The 20,867-nt window shown below is 42.6% G+C and overlaps 2 protein-coding genes across 2 annotated transcripts in view; both read right to left on the minus strand.

The window, feature by feature from the left end:
* Nucleotides 1-5,261: 5,261 nt before the first annotated feature.
* The window catches only part of LOC112814716 (uncharacterized), a 696,136-nt gene continuing 680,530 nt past the window's right edge, over nucleotides 5,262-20,867 (minus strand). The window contains exons 5-6 of the mRNA XM_073882323.1: nucleotides 8,060-8,120; nucleotides 5,262-5,784 (exon numbers count right to left, since the gene is read on the minus strand). Of these exons, the coding sequence (XP_073738424.1) occupies nucleotides 5,765-5,784; nucleotides 8,060-8,120 (81 nt within the window). The 3' untranslated portion in view covers nucleotides 5,262-5,764. The remainder of the gene's footprint in view (nucleotides 5,785-8,059; nucleotides 8,121-20,867) is intronic.
* MAF (MAF bZIP transcription factor) overlaps nucleotides 16,102-20,867 on the minus strand; it is a 6,587-nt gene continuing 1,821 nt past the window's right edge. Inside the window, exons 2-3 of the mRNA XM_073882460.1 lie at nucleotides 20,515-20,865; nucleotides 16,102-16,263 (exon numbers count right to left, since the gene is read on the minus strand). Of these exons, the coding sequence (XP_073738561.1) occupies nucleotides 16,146-16,263; nucleotides 20,515-20,865 (469 nt within the window). The 3' untranslated portion in view covers nucleotides 16,102-16,145. The remainder of the gene's footprint in view (nucleotides 16,264-20,514; nucleotides 20,866-20,867) is intronic.

A 20,867-nucleotide genomic window follows, 5' to 3' on the forward strand; every position in this document is an offset into this window, starting at 1 on the left:
ACCCAAGAAGATGAATGTTCAGAATCTTGACCTTTGGACCTCTGTGCATAGTTAAGAACTCGTATGTGGGCCTTTCTTCTACATTTTCCTCTTTGTTTTGGTGATCTCTGCAGAAACTGACTCCAGATAACCTCTGACTCAGTCTCCCCAATACTGGGGATGTTGGTGACATGCACTGGCAATCTGGCTTCAAATTTATGTCTCTGGTACCTTTCTAAAAATGTTTTCCAATTTCACAACATAAAACCCTGCTAATGAGCAAATAACAAGTCACATATAACAGGCAGGATATCTGCTTTGAAAGAAATCGTATTTCAATGCATGTAATAATCTGGCATTCACTTAAAATGATCACTTGTTTTACCAATGTGCATGTCACTCCTTCAGGAAACATTTCATTGTACACCTGGTATGTGCTATGTTCGTTGTTTGCAATTATAGGATATATTAATTTTATTTTATTTTACTTTACTTTATTGGAATGCTGTAGGGTATGTATCTTTAGGTATGTACCACCCATTTTCCCCCAGTGATCCACACCAACCTCACCTCAGTAGTAATGAATCCCATGTCTAAATGTCCGGGACTCAGGTGGATGCCGATATTCATGTTGATACCTATGGATCAATTTTATCTCTATTTTCACACAATGAATCATTTTTCAAAGGTAAAGATTTTATTGTGGAGTGCCTTGTTTCTAGATAGAATTCTATAGCCCTATTCATTTCTCATATTAACAGCTTAATATTTAAAGTTGGAAAGACAGACAAGGAAATCTATAAAGAGAAAACTTCAGGACTCCCCCAATAAATAACTCTTGTCTTCAACCGGACAAATGTGAGACAAGAATCCTTTCAAAAAGCCATCCTTCCCTGCTCGAACCCAACAGTACTGAGAAATATGACAAATTTTTGTCTGATATTAACCACAAATTATTTTTTCTTTTAAAAAATTAATTAAAAGCACGACATGGAATAAATATTTCAGGGGACCAGCAGCAAAATGGGAAAATACCATGTGTTTGGAGTTTTAGTGCCCTCTGAGTACAGAAATTTATTTGCAGCAAGCAGAAAATAGACAGCAAGCATAAAAATACAGCAGAGTCCCCCTAGTAAAATTATTTATCAAGCTAACAAGGGAGGGACCCTTCTAGTAACAACAAGCCAGCGAGGAAAAGACATGGCTTTATATTTTACCTTTGGGTTAGCAAACCAGTAAAAATGCCAACTGACAAGCACTTCACATAAACATTTCTTTCTAAATGAGCTTCCTTGTTAGGAGGAAAGAAAAAAAAAAAAGTCTTCCTAGCTAAGGAGCACTATAGCTTACAGAGAATTCTAGCATGGATACGTGGACTCTTCAGTGCAAAAATAAAATAACTGAAAGAATACCTTAATGTGAATTATGACTGGAGTTTTAAACAACAAATTAGAAGTTCATTAAAGAAAATGTGCTTGCATTCTTACCAGAGTATGTTCATACTTGGACGTTTAGAGAAAGTCACAATTTTGTAAAATGCCTTTTCAGGGCTAGGGTTAAGAGTCTCCAGGAACAAAAATACATACATATATATTCATATACACAGATATATATGTAATGATATTGCCTCTACTGTATAAGCCTCATTGCTATATTTTTTCAAATATTTATTTTATGAGCAAAACCCCAAAGCCAGTCTTTACAGTTTAGTTTAACGATACCAAAGTTTGATTATAAATTACAAATCACTTTATTGCAGCCTGCAATAGTAAAAAAAAAAAAAAAAACAAAAACGAGAGAGAGAGAAAAGAAAGCCTTGAGTTGAAACCACACAGTGACCTGATCCCGATTAAATTTTAAAGAAACAGTAAAAATTGCATTCTCAGAACAGCATCCTCAGTAGCTCTGCAAATAACTCCTGACGAATTTACAATGAAATCACACACCCGGATCTCATCTTCCCTAAAGTAAAAATCTGATCGGCGTTAACCGTGGCAAACATGGGAAGGTGCCTTTTTTATTGTGGAAGGAAATGATGGTGCCGAGAATGGCGAATCTGAATGACACTGTAAAATGATGACTCAAGACAGACAGAAACACCTTGCAGGAACTGCACTCCCCTCCACCCCCCATCCCCGGGCCCCCATTCCCACCAATGCCATAAAAAAAAGTTTTCCAGCAACAGGACAGAAAGTTTCTCAATACTAATATCGGCCGGCTCAAACAAAATAGGAGGAAAATATTTAAAATAAATCATTCCTTACTTTGTTCTTCCTCTCCGGGACAGGACAGCTTTCCCCATGCTGCTGTGAAAACTCCGAGCTCTGGATGGACAACGGAAACCTCCCGCTCTCCGTCAGGAACCAAGGTATACCCTGGGCTTATTCTTCTGGAGTCGAGGCCCAGACTCTCCGATTCAGATCCCACCAGCTCGGTTTGGGAGCCAGGCGTCCTATCTGCCCGCCAATCTGTAGGGAGGGTTTATGGCACCTGCCATGTGCTATTTCGTGACCAATGACCTTTTTGCCTTTAGACCGGGGTCTTGTCAGGATGCCGCCAAGTAACCAAAGTTCAGATAAAACGGAGGTAACTTCTGAATAATTAGGCTCCCCGACTACCCACGGAGATTGCGTTTAGAAGACAGCCCGTGTTCGCTAACAGCTTTCTCCGCGACCACTAAGCTGGGGCAGACACGTGCGTACGGAAGAGCGCACGATCTGATTCGCTGGCTCCCACTACATCAGGAGAACAAGGAGCACGTGCAAAGGGCAAGAAAGCGAGGCCGACGGGCCTGCAAGGCGGACGGGGTCTCCGGAAGGCTGCTGGGTAGGAGGGCAGCTGGGAGCCATCAGCCCTGCGCAGCAAAGCTGCTCCGGGTCTGATGGGAAATCCAGTCCTTGTCACAAACGCTCCCCGCTTCGCGGAGAGGGAGAGCCCAGGCGCAGACCCCCGCACGTGCCAGGCAAGTCTGTGCGGGCCCGTGCACTTTGCAATGGGGAGAAACCGCTTCTGGGCTTTCCAAGGAGAAAAAGAGAAGAAAAAATAAAACAAAAAGTCTGGGAAGGCCCAATAACAACTAAATAAAACAGTCTTTGGGCATCAGGACAGAAGTGTGTGTATGGGCTACTCACTGGAGCAAAGTATGAGAAAGCAGTTCTTAGCTTGTGTCCAAAAGGTCAATATGGGTGAAGGGATTTCTGAGTTCTCTTGGCTACTGCTGAGAGCAGGGAGATGCTACACATCTTTTTCAGCAGACTCACGTGGCCTTCTAAAATGCCATGCATGATTCCAAACACTGTGAAACGTATCGTGTGCACCTTAAGATTTCTCGAAAGTGTTCTAATAACTCCGTTATGAAGTGAGAGAGAGGGCAGGAAAATAAGAGAAATTTTTAAAATGTAAACGGGAAATTCTATTCTCTTATTCAAAAATTTGCAGCCCAGGAAGAGACCCCCCACCCCACCCCTGGCCAGCTTTCCCCTCATTTCATGTACATGAGGAATGAACTTCATTTTAAAATATGAACCCGCCGGAGGCACACCATCGCTGTACAGATTCAAGCCCTGTAATTAACTACCATTGGCAACCAAAGGTCTACCTTTTGATTAACTTTGTTGTTGGAGAGAGGGGGAGTCACCCCTGGTTCCGAAGCCCTTTAAAATAACTGTAAACCCAGGACACAGCTGGGCTGCAGAAGGAGCCAGGGAAGAAAAAAAGAAACTTTGTAAAACCCAATGTAAAGGAGGTGTGACCTCAGGGTAAATCAATTCCATTCTCACCTCTGCTGGCTACCTGCTGGCTAATGAACTTACTGGGCTTTTAGGTAGACAGGAATGAACAAAGAAATCCTCCCTGGCTGCATGTGAATAACAGGTCATTAGACAAAGCTTGCTGAGGGAAAAGGTGAAAACAAAACCCAACTAGTGTCCTCTCTTTCTTTCCTGTCATTCTCACCTCCTGCCAGCGGGGCTTAAGTTGAGGATGTGTGCCCCTGGATTAATTAGGTGTTAATATCTTCCAGGGCCTTACATCTGAGGTCACTGCTCCTGTGTCTGAGTCCTCTCCCGTGACAGTACCTGTGATTCCCACAGCTGGTTTGAGTTTCCCGCCCAACACCTGGAACTGCTCCTCCCTTCCCCCTACTTAGTGTTAATCCCCACCTGAAATTCTATCAGTGCAAATGGCTTTGTAATATTTCCCGTGGACGCTGGAAACAGAGGCACACTGAATCTTCCCCACTGGCTGACCCCTGGAAACAGAGGCACACTGAATCTTCCCCACTGGCTGACCCCTGCCCCAGCATGTTCCAAATGTTGCAAAAAGACCAAAAACAAAAACAAAAACAAAAACAAAACCAACCCTTCTGCTTAGCTCATTTATTGCCAATAATTTCATTAGGTGCCAGGAAAACCCCAAAATGCAGACACTGAACAACTTTACAGTGATTTTTGGTTGGAGGAAATGGAAGACTCAGCAATGGGCAGGTGAAGAGGGTCTCGGCATTGGCGTCTGTGAACGGCAGCAGTAAGTCTGACCTTCTGGTAGGTGACTGAATGTGTGCTTTTAGCACGGATGCTCTTTGCAGGAGCATCACTTTGTGTTAAATAATGAGCACCTTACTTTTACCAAAACTCTTTCTTCCTTTCCCCCCCTAAATGCATAATTTCTTTAAGTTGCCCCTTCAATAGTATCCTGGGGCTCACTGAAAATATGACTTCATATGGCATCATCAGGCTAGTTACCCTGCACCTGCTCTGCTATAATTAATTGATTAAATCAGCTCAGTAGTTGGCCAGAGCCCACCGAAAGAAAAACAGTGGGCAGACCTTGTATGGAAAGGGGGTATGGATGGCAGTTTTGTGGGAGCATGACCTAAATAAGCAAGCAACAACAAGCAATTAGGTAAGTCCGCGTAATAAACACTTTAAGTGAAATTATTTCCCCCCCCTTTTTTTTTCTCGGTGCCAACAAATACGTTGATGTAATTCACTTAAGAGATACTCATGGAACTTGTGATGGATGGGTCCGCTCCAGATCTGCATACAGGACAGCATTCTGTTCCTTGCTGCCGTGTGGGGTGGAGGAGGTACTTTAAAAACTGAGTATTTAGAAGCCCCGAGGGGCCTGAAATGAAGACAGTCAAGACCAGCCACTGTTCTCACTTGGGCTCTCTCAACAGAAGCACCAAGAATCCGGAACTTACAGTCTGTGTTTTCACATGTCCTTTGCATGACATCACCTGATTCACCATTTCTGTTAAAATATTTTGATGGGCTCTGCAAGGGAAACACGATTATGACATATTTAATTTTATGTTTGAGTTAAATAGCCGTGCTAAGGCACCCACATTGACACAGGGTATCAGGAAACCATTCTCGAGTTTTATTTCTCCGGATGATTATGGGCAACATGGGAGGTCAAGTTATACAAAATAAAAACAAGATTTCTGAATACTTCTACTGTTGTTTTGTTTTTTGTTTTTATCCCAATTCATAAAACAATGAAGCCTTCCTTACATTTGTTTGGATTCATATTGGCATGGGTACAGTCAGGATAAAATATGTCCACTCAGCTAATTTTAAGACTGGAGAGAGAGAGAAAGAAAACAAAAACAAAAACAAAAACTGACGGGTACTTAGAACCCAGGAAGTACTATTTATACAAGTTCCATCAGCTTCTCCCACAGGTGACAGGAAAGCTACACATGGGCCTCTCCCCTACGTATGCATCCCACCTGCCCTGCCCCAAGGCAGCTCTGTAAGGCTTGGTTGCATCCGGATGGGTCTTAGCCAATGTCAGGAACATCTGAAATGGGCAGAGCATAGACATGAGCAGGCTAAGATCCATAACCACCTTGCAAAATAGGGTTTCAGCACACAAGAAGAGAGAACGTGTCTTGAAGGCCAACTTTCAATGTTGGTGCAACGCAGGGGCAGTTGTGTTAATCCAAGCTGAGGGACACCCCTCAGGTGGATTCCAAAGCCACCCTTGGTATCAGGGTCAAGCAACATCATCACTTGTTTCCATGGCAAAGATGCTAACATCACACCACCCAGGGATGCTACCATGGAAAATTTTACACCAAATAGCAGTGTGCAGTTGTCTCCACGGACATTCATATGAGAAGACCGTCCTTAGAAGGCACAACCTTGATAAATCATGCATTTGGGTAGATTTGTGTATGTTAAGCTGTAACATGCACTGATGGAAAATGTTAGTCAGGATCAAGGGATGCTACAGGAAAGGAGAATTTAATCTTTTTGACGATACCATTTAGGAGGGATATTTTGTGATATGCCCAAGAACCATAATATAATCTAGACTGTGTTTCTGAGAATAATTGAAAGGTAATTATACAGCTTCCCAAATGGTTTGCGGTTTAATTTTCATACTCTAGCTAGAAAATTGCCAGAAATAAGCCACAAAGCTATATGTAGTGGAAATTAGCAAGAGAGAAGAAGGCTAGCAGTTCTCCATTTGGGGCTTTCACTACTAAAATCCCTTAGCCAAAATGACTTTCTGAATATACACTAAGTAACTCCCCCAAGAGTATCAAGTATTGAACTTTTCATATATCCGCTTATAATATCTAATATCACGGAGTAACTCAGAGGAATTGTCCTCCTTCCCCCAGATTCCCCATCTGACCAAATGCCTTTCTCTTCCTTGCTCTCACCTGTCAATCAAGTTCACAGATGAAATTTGATTTCTCTCCCACCAGTAACCTTATATGAAAAATTACCAGGAGGGTCAGGACCAGTGTGAACCTCGCCTTAAAAGTTCATTAACTCTTTGCTCAGGATGGATGGTTTCAATGTAACAAAACCTGCCAGTGGGCCTAGATCATCATATTTAATAGATGGTTTTCAAATTCCAATTATAAAGATAGAGACAAAAGAAAGGAATAAAAAGAGGAATAAAGTATTGGTACTGCATGCACACACGTGGACACTCAAATTAATCCCAAAGGTAAAACATCGAGTTAAAATCTATGTATGAGCCTATTCAGGAAAATGCTAATTTTGTATAAAGCTAGGAAAGAAATCATAGTTAAATATTCACAGTCCAGTTATTCAAGCAGTGTGCAAAAGTAAGTCACCAGTTACTACTTTTGAATAATGGGAGAAAATGGGGTTCTGGTTTCCAACATTCTTGGATTCATTGGGTCCTTAAAGTGTCTCCTTTGCAAAGAGTAGCAGTTTGACAATGTGACTTTTGCCCCCCTCCTCAGTTTCTCTAGAAATCAAAAACCGTACTTCATGCATATTTCTCAGCAAGCAATTTTTTTAATGAAAAAAAATCAAACTTTGTTCCATTAGCCAATAAGAGGTAACAAAAATACATAAAACAATGACACTAAATAATTATCGGTGTACAAGTGTTGGACTAGCTTTCTAAACGAAGAGGTTTCATTATTAAATTCACCCTGGGATACTTACAATTGAAAACTCATTTAAATATCTTAATTTCATTTTTTTTTTTAGTAGATGAAAATCAGATATCTGCCCCCCACCTGTCTCCTGCGCTCTCCTTCTGCCTACAGTTGAGGTGGGAAGTGGTTCCAAAGTCACATTTGGATACAGAAATGGGGGACACACTGTGCTTTAAAATGACACCGAATTTTCCAAATGTGAGTATGGAGTGAATTTCAAGAGGCTGAAAATTTGGAATGTTTACGAGGCCCTGGTAAAGCTGGCCAAGGACCATGGATGCTAGTTGCACGGGCTCACCCAAATGGTCTGACATTCAAGCAGAAGGACTAGCTCTGTGAGAGTCAAGAGATTCATGCTGGTTAAGGCTAAAGATGTGGGGTTTCCTCAGACGAGATTAAGCACTCTGTACACCACACCTACGTAATGAGATAAATACAGACACACATGCATGCTGGTCCCGCGTATGCTGCATCACCCTTCAGCACCCAGGATCACCATCTATGTTCCATGTGAAACCCAAGTACTCAAATTACTAAAGCAGGAGCTTTTCACACCTAAGGGATTATCAGCATTCCTTGCTTGCTTGCTATCCCCCTCATGGAAAACTCATCGAAACAAGCACATGCAAATCAGAAATCAAGATGTACCTCTTTGACTTCGGGCAACAGGGTTTTTCACATCACTGATGCAGAGGATTCCCTTGGGTACCTGATTTAGTAAATATATTAAAATAAACAAAGGGTAATTAATAACCATGAAGAAGGTTTCAAGGACAGTATGTTAAAGGCAGCCTAGCTATCTATGAAAAAAGGCAGAATTAGACCCAAAGAAGAGGGATTTAGCTCCGCTTGCTTTGGCATCCTGGCCTCAGGCCTGCCAGAGGAGGGGTTCACATGGGAGAGAATGACATGGAATTCAAGGTCACCCCCTCTGACGACTGCTCCCACCCTGGGGAGGCTGAGATGGAGAAACTCACGGGCCTGGCAGTCTGGATCAGCTTTGAAGTTGTCCTCAGTTCAGAGAACCGAGTCATTCCGGGGTCCCAGTGGGGAGGATCTGAAGCGTCTCTGATGGGCATCTCTCAAGTGGTCACAGACTGCCCATCCCTCAGAGAACCCAACTGGTCCAGCTGCCCCTGGATGTTTACTGGGGCCCATTCTCTTCCATCTTCCCCCTCCTCCTCCGTTGCTCTGGTCTAGTCTGCTGGTACCGCTGACCTTACTTGCGAATGTTCTCTTAACAAATAGAAACATTTAGATACCACCCTTTTATTTATTAACTTCCTCTCCGTTTAAATTAGTAGCAGGGAATGCTTAGAACCATGATATGAAAATGAGGTTGCTTTAAAAAAAAAAGTCTTTTTGCTTCACAGTGAATAACAAAGCACAGTAATTCAAAGTAGTTAGCTTTCTATGGTTCAAAAAACCCTTATTGCTATTAGCTGTACTAATGTAAGTGGCAAAATAATTATCATTTACTGTACAGAGTCCAATATTTTCCAGACAGCAGTTTAATAACAAAGCAGACCTGTCATTTCTCCCTATAGTTAGTCACACCATACAAGTTCAGACTGTCAAAATATATTTAAAATCTAATTTTAAAAATTCAACATGGTTACAGCAAATCTGTGTACAATAACTGTGATAAACTAGCAAGTCAATCTAATTTTTTCCCCAAGACGGATATTCACTTATTTCTCTTTAATCCCCCACACTGTTATTTGGATTACCTTATAACTGGTATGAACAAATCCACTATACACACACACATGCTGAAATCTGTAGGCAGCTGTAACTGCACGTAATAATCTTTCTTGACTTAAATTTTCATCGAACATAACTTTGCCACTGATTTTGAATGTCCTCTCTCTGGACGATATAACTCTGCATTAAAACACTTGGATAAATTTGTACTCTTGTATCTGTCAGAGCTGCCCCAAATACATTATGTGTCTTCATTCACACCTCTTGTTAGAAATGCCTTGAAAATCTTATAGTACAGAATACTTTTCTTCATGTAATAGTATCCGTTAATCTTTGCTAAATATATTATTTCTATGCAAAAAAAGAAAAGAAAAAAGAAGGAAGGAAAGAAAGAAAGAAAAAAGAAAGAAACACACTTAAATTTTAAACCTGGAAGTGTTACCAGTATTATCAATCGTTCTTCATTTGAAGTTCAGATGGCTAATCTCTAAAAAACAAATAAACAAACAAAAACCCTTCCCATAGAAGGTTCTTCTTCATCTTTTTAAATCTTAAAGAACAACAGATTCTTTTAGAAATGCAAGTGAATAGTTTAAAAGCTTAAGAGATTGTGGAAAGAATATTTTTGTAATTCCTTTCAGGCAGTGCAAACATATGTTAAGCTTCTGTAAGGGGTATTTACATGAGATCATATACTCGTGAGGCATTTTTCAATTTTAGAAAAATATTACAAAGCAATAATTGAACATGGGCCTTGCAAAATGCCCCTTTGCATTCCTGACTGTCTCATTGATAGTCTCTGTTATTTTTGGAGAAAAAGAATCAGGCCTCATTAAATGTGATATTTGGCATCTCGCCTATAATCTCATAAAGTAGATGTCCTTTTTAGATCATTGGTGTCATTTTCTTCAAGATGACCTCTACTCTTTGGCCATCCAGCAACCCATCCTGTTATCAAGGCATTTACTTTCAAAAGGCTGGGGGGAGAGAGATTCTGTTTGCACACCTGAATAGAGTCCAAAAGCCAATGCGGTTTCTCTGTTCTCATCAGCTTCACCCAGGCTAGTCATCAGGGAAGAGTGGTGGGGGCAAAGGGGTCTCACATGGGAAGGGGAGCAGAGGTTTTTGAGCTAGACTGCCATAGTGTAGTCCAAGCTATACGTCTGCCAGCACAGGGCCTCTAAAGGCTGGAGATATTTACCTAATGATTAAATAGTATTTTTAAAATAGCGTAGGAACATGCAGTGATATTCCAAGGAAGATTTTAATAGATCTGGGTACCCATACAGTTCAGGGAGTTACTATGGACAGTGCACCCTGAAAACATGCTACAGAGAGGTGGTCAGCTTGTGTCTCTGCACTGCCCCACATCGCACCAAGTGGGCGAGGGTTTTATGGGCAGATCATTCTAAGACGGACATTTCAGACTAGGTTTGCTCATGCCTACCAAAATATGGAGTTGACAGGTTAACTCTGTCATGTGATCATTTTTATTTCATAATGTGGACACTGCAGATTGATCTTTTAATAGCTTCTCCCTCTATAATGGGTTACTTTAAAGGGCTCCATAAACAGGTAGGTAGATAGCAGATCATAGATAGATGGATAGATAGATGGCAGATGAAAGAATACGTTGCATTCATTGCTTGCAAATGGAAAGACTCAAATACCATCTTTTAACAGATTTAATCTTAGCATGATTATTATACATTTCCCCCCATTCTATCAAAAAGGGTTTTAGTGTAATTTGACAGTGTAAAAGTGTCTCAGAGGCTAAGATCATTGTGTATTAGTTTCAACATATTTATCTCTACACATTAATGAATCCATCCCGAAGAAAAGAAAAAAAGAGACCTAGTTCAGAGAGTGCAATGTTACTTGGCTCCGTGCTTGAGGCTCTAAAAAAACTGAATGTCCCAAGAAGAAAAAGACCCTGCAGGGAATGGCTCCTTTCTGCAACTAGTAGTTTTAAAATCTGTCCTCCTAAAAACAGTTCCTGGGGCCCAAAATTGGACTAGAACTGTGTTAAAAATCTGAGAATGCAAGCAAGACCCTCATGCTGGAGCTGTTGTCGAAATCCTAATAAAGTTTGTTTGACTGGCTTTCCTTTACAATGAGCATCAAACTATACCACGGAAAACCCCAAACATACCGAGATTTCTAAGAAGATCCTAAAATGCTATCTGGATTTCCGTCTTTCCTTTCTCTTTTCCCCCCCTTTTCTAACCAGAGCAGGAAAAAAGATAGATCTGAAAAATAGGCCGGAAAATTAATAGAGTAAAAATCAAATGATCTGGAGCAGCGGATGATCTTAAGGATCCTGGGGCAGCTTATGAGGGAGGGGTGGGGGGGTCCCAGGGTGAGGGGTGGAGCCTTTTAGGACTGAACCCCGCTCCCTCCCTCCCGGCACCCACCCAGGAGCGCAGCAGAACTGGCAGTTTTGATGACCCGGGCGCTCCGCTTGGGCCAGGGCAGTCCTCTTGGAAAATTAAACCAAATTCCAATACAAATCCGAGGCCGTTGCTGGGGCGTGGGCGCGCTGGGGACTGGGGAGGGTCGCAGTTGGCGCCCCCCCCCCCCGGGGCGCCCGGAGGTATCTTGGGCATCTCAGAGGGGAGCCCCGTGGCCAGTGTCCAGGAGCGTGCCGGCCTCCGGGGAGGCAGCCGAGGGCTTGGGGTGAGCAGGGACTGACTGCCCCGTGACCTCAGGCAGCGTCTGGAAGCCGCCCCTGCAGTTCCTGCCTTTTGTCCTTCCGCACCTGCCCGAGCAGCCAGGGACCCCCGGGGTGGGGAGCGCACCTGGCTCCACTCATCCCCAGCAGCCCGCGGGGGTGGGGGGGCAGCCTTGCCCAGGGCGAAGCGCCCCCAGCCCCCCCGCAGAGCAAGTGTATGCAGGGCCAGGGCCAGAATGGAGGGTGTGTGGGGTGGGGGGCAAGGAAACGGAGAGATGGGCAGGCCTTCATCTCCTTCAAGTCCGGGTTTCAAGACCCTTGACACCACCCTCCGCAGCCAGTGCTAAACATTCCAGAACCACGCCCTCTCAGGGCCCTGCTGGCCAGCCCTTTGCTCTAGCCCTGCCCTTCCCGGTACCTAAACTGGGGCAGAAGTGATTTAACGCGCGTCCAAGGCTTCAGCTTAGGCACTGCTTTCTGGCCCCAGGGCAGTGACCTCTAACTCTCGGATGGCCCTGGGCAACTAGGCATGGGAGAAAGAGGTGGTAAATATTACAGAGAGGGCACTGGAATGGGGCAAGGGTCAGGTGGTAAGAGGCCACAGCCCTGGAGCTCAGAACATGGGTATTGCATTTAGGAATCCTGGGGATCTCTGGGGTCTGCCAGTTGCCTGTCAGTCACCAGGCAAGCAGATCCTTTCTGGTGGGAGGTGGGGCCCTGGGACAGTCCTAGCTTCCATCCCTGGATTGGGATCCTAAACCAAGGTTGGCTACTGTTAGCAGTACTCCCCCAGCCCTGCACGCTGGCCCCTTCCTGTTCTCTGCTCTGCTGGCCTAGTTTGGCATCACCTACTGTCCCGGGATCCTCAGGCCTGCCTTCCTTCTGGAGAACGCCCCAAAGAAGGCCAGAAACCCACTTCTATGGGCTTCCAGAAGCGGATGAGGTCACATAGAACTGGGGCAAATCCTGGTTGCAAAAGCACATCTGCACTGCTGATGGGAGTTCTCAGCTCAGGATCCCCTTCACAACCATCCTTGGGGGTTCTCTCAGAAGAGCAGTTTTCAAGCCTCCCTGCCAGGTTCTGTAAGATTTCATGGCCTCTCCTATTCCCTAACTGAAAGAACCAACCACAAGGAAAAACCATGTTTTGGAATCTTAGCTGGGAAATGCTCAAGGTTGGTGATCAGAATATTTAGAGTAAACTCAGAATCTGAATCCCCTGCGTGTAGCTCACACCCAGGCCTGGGCTGGGCGGGGGCTGAGGGGTGTGGGGGGTGAACACAGAACTATTTCCTCTCCTCCCCTCCTCTTCCCAAATGTCCACAAACACCCCTCCCTCATCCTCCCTTCTTGAATTAATGCCCCTTTCTAATCGTAACTAAAGATCCAAGAATCTGTGGAGAAGAGAGGAATGTGATTTTGCAATCCAAAGTCCTAATTATAGGAAAAAAATGTTATTTCACAAAAAGAAAGGAAAAGAGAATGAATTTTGTTGAACAAGGGTAGAGGTGCTCAGATGATTATGATTTGAGTAAGGGACTGTACATTCCAGTCATAACCTCTCTGTGAAAAATGTGCTTTGTGAGTTTCTTAAAACTGTCCAACTCTGATGCAAAATCATATGAAGATCTAATTTCTGTGTGCTATCGATGTGTCCTTTCTATCTGTCTTATTATAGCGGGCAAACTTATGGAAGACACACACACACACACACACACACACACAAAGGGCTTTCGAATTTAAACAATAAAGACTATCCTGATGCCTAAAACCTATTGCGGGACCATATAAATATGGGCATAACGGGTCTGACTGATCCAAAACGTCACTGCTATAAAATTGCAGATGGATATATTTCTAAATGCCCTCAAATTTAAGATATTAACAATTTCCCCAGATTTCCGAGTTTGGGTTTAAGCTCTAAAATTGTTTTCAAAAAGGAAACACATGTGAAGCGGATGGGAATGGAACGGACAGTCGAACCTCATTTGTACCTGGTCCATGTATCCGCTGGGCCTGCCTTTAGCCAGTGAGCAAGTGCAATTCAGACCGGCAACTGGAATTATCCCTGGGACTCTTGCCTTCAATGTCCTCCCCACCCTTCTCTCTTCCTCCCCTCATTTCTCACCGCCCACAGAGGGTGCAGAGAACAGGAGCCTGGGGTTTTGCTACGCCTTCGTGCAGAGCAATTTGATTTGCTTTGTTTTTTGTTTTGTCCCTCTCTAAAGGATAAAGATGTTCCCGCATTGTTGCAGGACTGTACTTCTTTATGCCCCGACAATCATGAGACAGCCTGGGGGACTGAAATTCTCTCACCCTGTCCCCTACCCCCGCTGGAGAAAGGGTTAGACAGAGCTGGGTTTGTTCAGGAGCTGGGGCGGAGCAAGGCTTAGAGAGAATTCCCCTTTTCTGGGGCTGTTTGATGTCTAGGGTTTGAAGATTTATATCAAAAGTGAGAAAAGCAGTGTTATCAGAAGGTGGGTTAAGGCTCCTGGCTCTGTTTTAAAACAAGTACAAAAACAAACAAACAAATCCTGATGGGGGGGGGGGGGCTGGACCCCGGACCACCTTCCATACAGATGGCCCCTCTACGCCCTGCCTTGGACTTGGGGCATCTTTCAGATTTAGGATGAGCCAAGAATGAGAACAAACTTCAGGTTTCTCTTATTTCCCTCAAAACCACAAGGAAGACACCGACTCCCAATTATTCATTCAGCACCCAAAGAATAATCAGAAGCGGTGGAAATGAGAACCTATCCCTGTAGATAAATCTTCCCCTAAGAAAACCAAGACATGTCTTCTTAGGAAGGGGCAACGTGATTTTTAAAAAATCAAATGAAAGTAAATCGCAGTGGGGAGCCCTGCAAATCAGCCATCTAGAGCAGAGGAATCGGGCCTCTCGTTCCTCTCATGCCTGTTTACTTGAAAAGGAAGGCCAGGAGCCTGGCAGTGTGTTTTCCTGGCACAGAAGTCAGATGGCTGAAGGTTGTCACTCATGTATTTTAGCCTCCAACCTGCCTCCGTTAGGCTTTAACTACCGACAGGCAAAAAATAGAGACACCTGTGTAGCAAGCCGACTTTTAAAAATATTGATTGGCCTAGAAGACCGGAGGAGTACATTTTCTAAAGCCAAGAGTGTGTGAATACGGAAGTAAGTTGTCCTAAACAAAGCAACAGCAACATCAACAAAAAGCCTCCCAACGTACTCCATTCTGGCAATCTTTGTCAGAAGCAACTTGTTATCTAGACAGGGACGTGCTGGGGACACAGCTACGGAGGCAGCCGAGGCCCATGTTTGCGAGGGGGGCTGCCGCCTGGCCCTCTATTCATCATGTTGAGCAGGAAAGCTGGTGGTTTGGCATAGGGGAGGTCCTCTACAAGAACAGAAGCATCTAGAATTGATATTACTAAATTAGAACTACGGGGGTAAATGGAAAAGGGAGGAAAGACTGGGGCGTTAGAATCTTGCATTCCATAATAAATAGAGTTATTTGGAGCAGCCCGTATTGAAAGGGGGCCCAGATGGTTATGGCATCAAGGAGGATAAACGTGGTATCTAGACATCATTTCCTCACCAAGATGAAGGAAGAACCTCTGCCTATTTTGATGTCGATCTATTGTGTCAGATACAGTGTAAAAAATCGTTACACATTTTTTTTAACAAAAGAAAACGTGCAAAAAGTAGGGAAACACAAGGGAAGTGATTTTGTGAATGGCCTGGGGTCAGAGAAGTAGAGGAAAAAGCACATGGAGGGTGTGGTTTAACTAACTTTGTATTTTGCCACACGCTGTTTTCATTTACAGCTATGTCTGATAAATGAACACGTTTGACATCACTGATAAATATAATACTATCCAGGGCCTACCAGAAAGCCAGGGTGCTGGGGCTCGGCTAAAGCTTCTGCCCATGGCATCTGCTTGGGGAAGGGGAGGCAAGTATATTTTTCTTCTTAGTAAAATTATCTGCCAGAGAAACAACGAAGTGTGAAAAAGTACTATTTAGAGTGTGCATGTCTACATATGTTTCAAAAACGCTAGCTGCTACCTTCTGGGAAACTTCTCTCCCTATAAATGTACATATAGATCTCCTTTAAATTTCAGTGGATTTTAAAAACTAATCTTGCAGGTTGAAAACAATGGCACCTATTTAGTTTCGTGCACCGTGAGGCCAGAAGCACCCGTGTGCTTTCCTCTAGGTTGGCACAGAAAGATCCTCAGACCAGAGGCAGAGTTCATAGCATGGAGGTTATACACCTACTACCCTTCCTCTCTAACACAATCATTTTTCTGCAAAAAGGAGACTAAACGGAAGTCAGGGGCAGGGTGTGCTCTAAGGCTGCAAACGATAATAATGAATTTTTAATGTACAGTTCTCACATAAATGTCTCTTTGTGAATACACTGTAAGTACACACTGCTGGGGCTTCCAAAATGTGGCGTGTCCCACTGACGGCTCCAACTTGCGAGTGGGCTCGGTTCTGTAATTGGAATGAAAGGAATTTTAACACTATTTAGACAAAGACTCAGATGCAGTGGAAAGGAAAAGCTAGATTTCCTTACAGAATTTATTTATTTTTTAATTTAGAGACTTATTTCTACTAGGGGCACTTAGGCAGAATTTAGGATTTCTTTGTTAAAAAAAAAAAAAAAAAACCACCACCACCACCCAAAACACATGTGTTTGTTTTTGCCTCTCATACTACATTTCAAAGTTTTTAGTCATGGTTCTATCTAAAACTGCCTTTCACTAAGGAGTTAACCTTCTCTTAAAGCCAGTCACCCAAACCCCATTTTCTACAGCATCTGCTTTCTAATGTTTGGGGCCCAAACCCACTTATTATAGTGAACTGCCTTGTTGAGTCCTATCAAAATGCTTACTTGTGGCACAACTGTTTTTCTCCCAAGTCCTGTTCCTCAGGAGGTGACTGCAGTGAGTCCATCCTGAATGGCACTCTTATTTTCAGAATGTGTTTGCCTAAAAGCTTTTCATCTGATGCTGAGCTTTTTGCATAAATGATATATCTCTGTTTCTGCCCCTGGAGGGGGAAACTGCCTATCTCCTCGTTGGGATCAGAGAAAAAAAAACCCAAACCTTGGAAGCAGAGAAGAGCTAACTTCAAGCACATGGAAGTACGTTTACTATGAAGACTTGTGTTAAGCAAAATTACGTGTCGAGTCAGGAGTTCTATCCAAACTGGCACATAAAGGAAGGTCAAAATGCAGTGGGTATACACTGTCTTCGCGTTCTGTGAAAAGGGGAAGGAAGACAGGATGATCAACTGCCCAGAACTCATCCGCGCCAAGCACAACCTGTTTTCTTCAAAATAAGGCCTTCGTTCAGAGTTGCAGTATTATCTTAAAAAAAACAAAACAAAAACAAAAAACACCAAAAACAAAATAAAATGAAAGTCATCGTGTTTGGCTACATTTTCAAAACAGTATTGGCTTTGTCTAACATTCTTTTAGCATTCTAGGGGAAGTTGATGAGGAGTGCAAACTGCATGAATTTGTAACATTAGTTGCATGAATTTATGTCATTTTAAAATAGGTCAACGCCGTTAGTGAAGGTAGCTCAACACTTTCCAAGTCATCTCTGAAACGAGCCTCCAATACACAGCCTGTCTGGGGGTAAATACTGATTAGAGCACAGCCTTGATTCTATCAAGGCATTACTTTTTGCTGATATTTCTGGAGTTAAGGTGATTTGAAATCATCGTCAGCTTGTCTAAGTGGAGAGGCCCCCTCTGCTAAATACTCACAGTGAAATGTGATTTAATAACACAGTTTTAAACCCAGATATGTACTTGGGGTTATGTAAGTAAGGGGTGGGTTTTTCTTTTTCCTATTTAAGACAAATGACCTTCAAAGTTAAAAACAAACAAACAATTTGATTTGTCGAAAGTGTTGATGTTAAGTTGGGTCAGGCCTTGCTAACAAGAAAATCATGGTGTATGAGAAGGAAAAATAATCAATTTTAGCCAAAAGGCAAGAATTGTTTATCTTTACCATTAAATGCATATGTGCCCAAGCCACCTCCTGCCATGACTTCTTTGCTTGGCCCATTTCTCTCTAGATGGGCTTGCTGCTGGACCAGAAGCTGAGGACAATGCTGAGAAGGCCCTACTCTCTGGTTGGGATTTTTGTTTGTTTGTTTTCACCAGAAGGCAATGATGTCTCAACTCACTTGAAAACTGAAAACTTTGTTGAGGGGGAGAGGGAGGGATGCATTTTGAGAGGTCATAATTTACATTTATATTAAATATTGCTAATTATTCAAAGGGACTGGCCTCCCACCTCACAAAATAGCCTATGTTTCACCCTGACTTATTGCCTCCCTACACCTCCATTAATTCTTCCTTTGGAGAAAAGGATGCATTTTACACTTCTAATGCGGTTTTGGGCCCAGTTAAACTGTACACTAAGAAACTGAGCACAGAATCAAAAAAAAATGCAGTTTATTATTGTAGATTATTCTTTCTCTTGATATAACCAGAATTGAAAATGAAAGAAAAGCACATAGGAACATCACGCGTGGTTAGTTAGTAACTCAAGATATAAAACAATTTTGCACAGCAAAATATGTAAAAGAAAAGTAACTGACAAGATTTTTTTATATTTATTGTGGTAAGATTTACTTTTCATTTTTTTTTTTTTTAAAGACAGGATGTCAGTCCCTGAAAATAACATTTACTGATTATTGCCTTTAAAACTGTGGATTTTTTTTAAGTTACAGAAAATCCAGTTCTGCACCACAATACAACTGTAAAAAAATCTGCATCATCTTAAAACTGTGCAGTAATGCCATTTTTATAACTGCATAAATTTTATTAGCGTTCTAAACAGTTTTGCAAATTTTTTTTGTATTATATGCTTGCAGGTTATATCTTAGTGCAATTCAGTCCCAAATACTTTAAATTTGAAAAAAAAAACATACATTTTGAATGTAAAATACCCCTACAGATATAAACAGGGGTGTTTCCCCTTTAATACTTTGGTTTTCAATACAGTCAGTGGTATAGCAGAGACTACACATACCCAACTTATATTTAAGTTGCAAGCACATGCTGTATAAGCTACTTTTTTTTTAAACAGTCCCCTTGCAAACTCTACCCCCCTTAACATCACAACAGTAAACAATTTAGTGCATCAATCTTTTAAAAAATCTACAGCTAAACAGACCTAACTCTTTCAAATTTATCTATAACATTCCTTTATCTGTAGCATACATTTTAACTGGGCTAACAGATTATAAAAACTAGAATTAAATTATATACTAGAAACCCATAGCATTCCACATTTGACAATGACCAAAAGCCAAAAAAAATAAAAATAAAAATAAAACAAACCAAAAATAACGGGGCAGATTTCTTTTTTTCTTAAAAAATAAATTTTAGACTGCTTTCCACAACAGCACAATTTTAGTCCCCAAAGTGGGGTGTCATTCTTATTAAAAAGAAAACATTAAGAGTTCTTTTAATGTTTGCCATGTTAAATTTTTAACCCATTCTGGCATCTTTGACAAGGAATGCCTTCAGTGCATTTACAATGGGAGGCTGAAGTTCTCAGTAACTCAAAGCAGTTTTGGAGCAGATGCAAACTTTCATGGGAAGAAGGCTCTAGGGTGGCACTTTTTTGTTCTGAACTCAAAAAAGTCATGAGGCAATTAAAACAAAAGTATGAATGCCATGCCATAAGTCGTCGAACGTCCATTTCCAAGCCAAAAGGAAAAAAAAGAAAAAAAAATAATTATACCATACATGTCCAGCATGCAGGCTTTTTTTTTATTAATATAATGTCTCTTTTCCATAAAGTCTTTGAAACAGTTATAGTTCATTGTTGCTAAGACAAAGTAGCAAGCATAATAATGCATGAGATGAGAATGAGTTTTTTAATGGCAGACTAAACTCTCAGATTTGGCATGATAAGGCCAAAACTCACAAGTCACACCCAGAAGGTTGATGCAGGCTTGATTGTGGCAGGTTCATGAGGATTTTTTTTCTCTAGTTTAGCATAACAATGCTAAAAAACCCCGATGGAACTCAGCGCGCTGCAAGTCTATAACATTTCACATTTTTTTTCCTTTGCAAGCTCAATCTCACATGAAGAACTCAGGAGGAGGAAAAAAAAAACTTAGCTTTTTTTTTTTTTTCTTTTATCTCTGAGGAGATGGGTGAAGAGGGCATGAGGGTGGAGGTTGGGAAATAGGGCAACACAGCAAGCTCCAAAAAGTAAAATTAAAAAAAAAATCCAAACAAAATAAAACACACACACACAGAAATGAACACCAGCTCATGAACTGAAGAAGAAGAAAAAAAAAAAAAAAAAACACTGTGAATGATGTAGGCTTCAAAGGTGAGCATGAAGAACTCTGCTGAGATCTTTGAACATTGTGTGTGTGGGGGGGGTGTAAAAAAAACAAGCTAGCAAGTTATGGAGAATTTCAAATTGGCAATCCATGAGCCAGACATCCACTCCCTCCCCATTTAAAAACAGCCACCACCACCGCCAACTGGGAGCAGGGTGTGTGTGTGTTGTGTGTGTGTTGGGTGTGTATGCGCGCGCGCGCGCGTGTTTGTGTATGTGTGTGTGCAGGGGCATTGGGCAATCTCCGCAGGGGAGGGGGCGAGGTGGCGGCGAGCACGGCTCTGGAACTAGCAAGCCCACACCCGAGTCGGACCCCCACGGAGCACTTATCAAGGTGGCTAGCTGGGATCGCGTGTCAGACTCACATGAAAAACTCGGGAGAGGACGGGTTGTCGCTGCTGGAGCCGTTTTCTCGGAAGCCGCTGCTCACCAACTTCTCGTATTTCTCCTTGTACGCGTCCCTCTCGCGCACCAGCCTGGAGATCTCCTGCTTGAGGTGGTCGACCTGCTGCAGCAGCTGGTTCTTCTCGGACTCCAGGACGTGTCTCTGCTGCACCCTCTTGAAGCGGCAGGACTGGGCATAGCCACGGTTTTTCAGGGTCCGCCTCTTCTGCTTCAGCCGGATCACCTCCTCCTTGCTGACCCCGCGCAGCTGCCGGTTCAGCTCGCGCACCGACATGGTCACCAGCTGCTCGTCGGAGAAGCGGTCGTCGAAGTG

Source organism: Callorhinus ursinus, unplaced genomic scaffold (assembly GCF_003265705.2).
Source record: "Callorhinus ursinus isolate GAN/ISIS: 27379988/994484 unplaced genomic scaffold, GSC_fseal_2.0 scaffold46, whole genome shotgun sequence".
Classification (NCBI taxonomy): domain Eukaryota; kingdom Metazoa; phylum Chordata; class Mammalia; order Carnivora; family Otariidae; genus Callorhinus; species Callorhinus ursinus.